Source organism: Saccostrea cucullata, unplaced genomic scaffold (genome assembly GCF_032062105.1).
Source record: "Saccostrea cucullata isolate Sc308-1 unplaced genomic scaffold, CSIRO_AGI_Scuc_v1 ctg441, whole genome shotgun sequence".
Classification (NCBI taxonomy): domain Eukaryota; kingdom Metazoa; phylum Mollusca; class Bivalvia; order Ostreida; family Ostreidae; genus Saccostrea; species Saccostrea cuccullata.
This window is the reverse complement of record NW_026921375.1, coordinates 179,203-186,044: the sequence shown is the minus strand read 5'-3', so window position 1 is coordinate 186,044 and position 6,842 is coordinate 179,203. Positions and strand designations below refer to the sequence as shown.

At 40.4% G+C, this 6,842-nt stretch overlaps 1 protein-coding gene across 1 annotated transcript in view; it reads left to right on the top strand.

Moving 5' to 3' along the window:
• The first annotated feature begins 6 nt into the window (after positions 1-6).
• The window catches only part of LOC134259847 (protocadherin Fat 4-like), a 40,576-nt gene continuing 33,740 nt past the window's right edge, over positions 7-6,842 (top strand). Inside the window, exon 1 of the mRNA XM_062742445.1 lies at positions 7-5,333. Coding sequence (XP_062598429.1) covers positions 180-5,333 — 5,154 coding nt within the window. The 5' untranslated portion in view covers positions 7-179. The remainder of the gene's footprint in view (positions 5,334-6,842) is intronic.

Here is a 6,842-nt window from a genome sequence, read left to right as displayed (position 1 = left end):
AACATAAAGGGGACTAAATCCGAAAAGCAATGTGTACACTGTCGAGAAGAACAAAAACTACTGTTACCAAATTGTGAGAAGAAGAATGTAATCCCATAACGAGGTTTATATTGGAGAAAATTTTCTTGTCAAGGATTCGTGAAAGTGATAATGGGATCAATGCATAACAAGAACTGAGGATGGAAATATCGGGAATTTCCGAATGTGCCAAATGTGGTAATACCTCAGCGCGGAAAAGATGGACAGCTATCGTGCTGGTACTGCTACAGTTCCTAGTGACCTATGCCCAGGGCCAAGGGCCTGGGACAAACTTTTCGGTATACGAGGGGCGCCCTCCTGGGACCCGGGTTGGATTTTTGTCTGTTCAGTCCTCATATTCATACACCTTCAATGAACCACAGCCATACTTTTCACTGAATCCCACGACTGGTGAAATATCCACCAGAGCTGAGATAGATAGAGAACTGTTGTCATCAGATCGACTCAATATTCTTGTGATAAGTCGACCTCCCGGAGACACTTCACAAATTCCTATTGATATCTATATAACGGTGCTAGACATAAATGACAATTCTCCCTCTTTTCCCCTAAGTCCAGTTCACAGGGACATTTCAGAAAAAGCCAACATTGGATATAGCATTAGACTAGATACAGCCACGGACAAAGACATAAACAAAAATGGAAATGTTACAAATTATCAAATTGTAGCTCGAAATGATGATAACAAATTTAGAACAGTTTTTGATCCTTCAAAATTTGGACAAGTTTTATATTTGGAGCTTACTAGTGGACTGGATAGAGAAGAAAAAGATTCTTATGAAATAACCATCAGAGCAAATGATCAGGGGGACATGCCGTTATATGGTGATTTAATTGTGAAAATTCAAGTTACAGACACCAATGATAATCCACCTATTTTTTCAATGAGTCAGTATACAGCTACCGTGAATGAAAGTTCTCCGATAGATACTCTTGTGATTCGAGTAGATGCAACTGATGATGATATTGGCGATAATGGAAATATATTCTATACACTGACCGATGAATCGCTACAATTTAAGATTGATGAACGAACGGGAGAAATTCGTACGACTCGTACTCCACTTCGCTGTAACACTGATTGTGGAGGATCACAGCCTTGTTCGTCCAGCGGATGTATCTTCCTTACGCTGGAGGCTCGAGATGGTGGAAGTCCAGCATTAAATGGCCGAGCATATGTGACAGTCAGTATCAAAGATGAGAATGACCATGCACCAACCATCAATGTTATCCATGGGGGCTCAGTGAAAAATTATATATCCGTAAATGAAACGGCTAAGAATGGGGACTATGTAGCAGCTATAACAGTGAGTGATGCGGATACAGGAATCTCAGCTAACATATCATCTGTTAAAATTATCACTGGAAATGAACTTAACCATTTTCGACTTCATTCAAGTTTCCAGTATAAATATAATGCATTGTTCGTGAACGTGGACAGTTTAGATAGAGAGAGGATAGACATGTATAATTTAACCATACAAGCTGTGGATATGGGATCCCCTCCTAAAACAGGAACCAAGAGTCTCATCATTGTTGTGGCCGATGTGAACGAGTTTCCACCAACTTTCCCTCAGAGGCAGTATGTAGCTAATGTCCTGGAAACATTGCCTGTTGGTAGCTTTGTTGCCAACCTGGTTGCAGAAGACAAAGATTCTGGAATTAATGCCAAGTTAACCTACAAAATTTTATCTGGAAATAATTTTGGCTGGTTTGAAATTAATTCAAACACTGGACTTGTGATACTAAGGAAAAATCTAAAATACAATCTGGCCTCAGAGGTTGTGATGAACATATCAGCACAAGATAGAGCAAGTGTCCCCCTGACAAGCTACACCAAACTGACAGTCAGAATCAGTGATGAAAATGATGTAACACCAACATTTGATGAATCCTCCTACCAAGTTCACCTGCCTGAGGAACAACAGTTAGGAACAGTTGTGATAAGTCTGACAGCAGTAGACACCGATTCTGGACCAAATGGAACAGTGGTATATAGCTTCCATCCAGAAGTCCAGGAGCTGTATCCAGATACATTTAATGTGAACCCCCAGAGTGGAAGGGTCATCACTCTTACAAAACTGGACAGGGAAACAGTCAGTCAGTATGTTTTAAGAGTAATTGCTACAGACCAGTCTGTTCTGCCTTTGTCCTCTACAGCTACTATCTACCTCACAGTGGATGATGTAAACGATAATGTGCCTGTGTTTTATCCACAAAAGTACTTTGCTAATGTATTGAAATCAACTCCCTCTGGCTCCAAAGTTGTGAAAGTGAATGCCGTAGATCCAGACCAAGGAGAGGGTGGCAGGATATTTTACTCTTTTCCAAACGATTATCCAGAGTTTGTGCTGGATACTAACACCGGGTGGATAAGTACTACATATGAATTTGAGAGATCATCTCAGCAGGAATACACCTTAAAAGTCACCTGCAGAGACACAAATACTGTGCACAGGGCAGCTGTTAATGCCAATGTCAAAATAACCGTGGTCACTTCTCTTACCTCTCTGCCTGTGTTTAGCAAGGATAATTACCAGTTTTCGGTTACGGAAAATCTCGGTGCAAACCAGAATCTGGGAACTGTATCATTGTCTAGTGGAGCTTCTTCATCCTATGCTATCACTGATGGCGATTATGAAGGAAATTTCAACATAAGTCAACAAGGAGAAATCAGTACGACCAGATTGCTCGATCGTGAATATAAATCCAGTTATGAACTTACTGTCACTGCCACAGGTCAAGGTGGTTCAGCTGATGTCAAGGTCACTGTTACAGTACAGGATAAGAATGATAACAAACCAAAGTTTAAGTATAATTCAGTTAATGTTGAACTTAAAGAAAACAGTGCTGTGGGCCATGAAGTTTATTATGCTTTTGCTGAAGATCAGGATTCTGGCTCTAATGGCTTGGTGACTTACACATTGACAACAAACTCCAACCTATTCAGAGTTAATCCAAACTCGGGGATGATAACTCTGACACGACCTTACCAGAAAGTCTATGGTACACAATTTGATATGTCAGTCACCGCTTCTGATTCAGGTTCTCCTTCTAGTAGCGCCTCCATGAATGTTGCAGTTCATGTTACAGACGTCAACGATCACAACCCAGTGTTTCCCAAAACAGACTATGCCATCACCCTGGAGGAATCTACTCTGGTCAACACCCAGTTCCATACCCTGACTGCCACAGATGCTGATAAAGGTAGAAATGCTTATCTTGTATACAACATAACTAGAGGAAATGATGATGGGAAGTTTGGAATTTTTCCTGATGGAAAGCTGTACATTGCTAAGCCACTGGATAGAGAAATCAGGGATCTGTATAAATTAACAGTCATGGCTCAGGACCATGGCATTCCTCCAAGGAGTTCTGAAGTTAATGTTACCGTTCATATTTTGGACAGTAATGACAACAGGCCCAGATTCCTCAACCAGACTTATTCCTTTTATGTGTCAGAAAATGTTCCTCCTGGAGAGAAGATTGGGGCTGTTAAAGCTTTGGATGCTGACATAGGAAGAAATGCAGAGCTGGCTTTTCTACTGTCAGAGGACCAGGACAATTTTACCATTGATTTCCAGACTGGAGAGATCACAACTCTGAGGACTTATGATAGGGAGGCTCTGATCTCTGAGACGGGGAAGGATTACTACAGTGTTGAGGTGACAGTAATGGACAATGGAGTCCAAAGACAGGAGGATACCATCACTGCCCATATTTATATACTGGACCAGAATGACAACCCACCTCTTTTTGATAGAGACATCTACAGAACATCAGTCAAGGAGAACCTGGCCAAGTACTCATTTGTGTACAAAGTCACAGCCACTGACTTAGACATAGATGAGAATGCAGCTTTAACCTACACCATTATTGAGGGAAACACTGAAGACATGTTCAACATAAATCCAGGGACTGGACAGATCTCCTTGAATGGGAATTTGGATACAGAGACTCTAGATCTGTACAGTTTGAAAATACAGGCTGCAGACAATGGAAAATCCAAAACATTCACATCCTCGGCCACAGTCATCATCAACATCCTGGATGTTAATGATAACACCCCACTTTTCCATCTCACCGTGTATGAAGTCAACATCCCAGAAGACACCAGACTTGGGGAGAAGTTGATTCAGGTCACAGCAGACGATACAGACCTCGGCATCAATGCTGAAATAGAGTATTCCTTGAGTGATTCAAATAACACGTTCAAAATCGACAGTCATAATGGAAATATCTACCTCAACAAATTGGTGGACTTTGAGACAAAGAGATTATACAGTGTCAAGGTCATCGCTACAGATAAAGGTGATCCAAGGCTGTTTTCAGAGGCTGATTTGAATGTCCGGATTGTAGATGTGAATGACAACTATCCAGAGTTTCGCAACGACTTTAGCGTTTTGTCCATTTCTGAAAACACACCACAGTTTGCTAGTATTGGTCAGATCTCGGCCAGTGATAAAGACAGTGGATTAAATGGAAAGGTGGAGTACCTCCTTGTGAACCAGGATCCCCCTGGAAATAATTTCAAAATCAACAGAGATGATGGAAGACTACGTCTGGAGACTAAACTGGACAGAGAAAAAGTGGCCTTGTACATGTTAACTGTTGTTGCCAGTGACTTGGCCCCCAATGGCAGTCTACGTTTAACTTCAGAAAAAATGTTTTCGATTCATGTACTGGATGAAAATGATAATGCCCCGATTTTAAACAGTCCTCCATCAATAACTATACAGTACCCCACAAGTACTGGTCACATTGGAACCATACATGCTTCAGATCCAGATTACCTTAGCAATGGCACTATAGTGTTTCAGCTAATGGGTGGTGTGGAAGTAACAAGAAAGTTTAGTTTGGATAGTGCACTTGGGAAACTTTACCTGAATGAAAATTTGCCACAGAGTCCTACAATGTACAAGCTGGTCATTACTATTTCAGATGAAGGCCGTCCTGCTCAAACTACCACCATTACTGTTACCGTTATACTGATTCAAAGCGTTAATGTCCAAGCGGGTCCGAGGTTCAGCAATACTCCGTACAGATTTTCTGTCAGGGAGGGTGAGGAAGCCAATGTGAATTCTGTTCTAAGTTCGGAGGCTAGTGTGGAATATTATATTGTGAAAATTAAATCTGCTCTGTCAAGCAATGGATATTACTTCACTTTGGACAAGACATCAGGAATGATTAGGACCAATGGATTCCTTGATCGGGAGGTGACGGGAAGCCAAGTGAACCTGACTGTCTGTGCCGTCAACACGCAGTCTGACTTTCCTCAGGCTTCCTTGGAAGAGGTGAGTTCAGCATCTTGCATTTTTATGTAAAATAAAAATTGTAGGGCTATTTCCAGCAGTACTGTTACAGAAAATGTTCAATTTATGGCTGTTTTGATCCGAGAAATCATTTAGAGTACCAGTAGTTTATGCAAATATTAATTGATTTTTCTATGGTTACATTAATTTTAAGTGCCGATACCCAGTGTCTTGATTGTGGTTTAGAAAAATGTGTTTTAATATGGAACTTTGGTCTGCATTGTTACTGTTAAGATGGAGAATTGCTTTTACAATACAAGCTGTGCTCAGGAATGGTACCAATAGGTTTGGGCTTTTATTTAGGGGTATATTTTCTTTTCAAATATTGGTTCTCAATATTTTTCTCATTAAAGGGAAAGACATTGGTTGTGGCCAAGGAAAGCTTGATAATTTCTACAGGGGCATAAGATGGACAGATTTAAATTTGTTTTGGTTGATTGAGTAACAATGGGACTGGGCTGATAAGGATTGGGCCTGATTCTCAGAAGGCACTAGTGTGTGTCCTGTTATTTCTAGATTAGATATGATTACAAATTACAGGACCTTCTATCACTGGTCATGCTAGCTGGCCACAAACATCCATAGAATTTAATTTTGTTTGAAACAGGGAAGGGAAGGTCCATTAAACATGATACAGTGATTAAGTCAAAGTAAAATTCCATGTATCCAGCTTTAGGTTTCTTCCTGACCGATGTCAAAGTCAGTAGAATATGTGTGTATCAAGGGTGGATGGCTGGTGTACCCTGTAATTTGTTTCTGTTGATTGACCCAGTGGTGTAGGTCTTCTGTAGGTAGAGCTGTGCATGGCGACCTCTTGACTGTGAGATGTGTGCCGTTTGCTGCCTCTCTAATGCTCATCTAAACACTTGATCCTCTCATCTACCCTAAAATGATAAATACATGAGTATCTTCCTCAGGTGAAGGGGGCAGCCAGGTGTAGAAGATATAATAAATGTTATGCATGGTAGGAATTCTAGTTTTAATGAAAAGTGTCATATGTAATCATATATAATGGGCCCAGTGGCAGGTTTTATGAATTATGTCACACCATCACAGCGTTTTGGTGTTCCTAAACAGTGCAGTTAATGTAGCTTTACAGGTTGTCCAAGTTTGTAATCTCAGGTGAAGACTTTGACAGGTAAATGTCCACAAGTGTCACATTTTCCAGCTATAACATAGTTCTTTTCCCAGGAATGCTGTAATGTTAAGGAGGACTGAAAACTCCATGAATTAGCAATTTCTGTAGGTTGTTTGTATTTCTCAATTAAAATATTGTGATGTCTAAAGACCCTCTCAAAAGGTTTGATATGGGGAATGGAAATTAAAAGCTTCTCATATATCGCAGGGATTAACAATGTATTGTCACAAGAAAACTGTTGATTCATCCAGAAAGCAGGGCCTGTATGCAAGGAAAGGGGAGATAACTCTGTATTATAAACCTTTATTGATAATTTATAAGAAAAAGATTAGAACATATTTCAGAAATCTTTG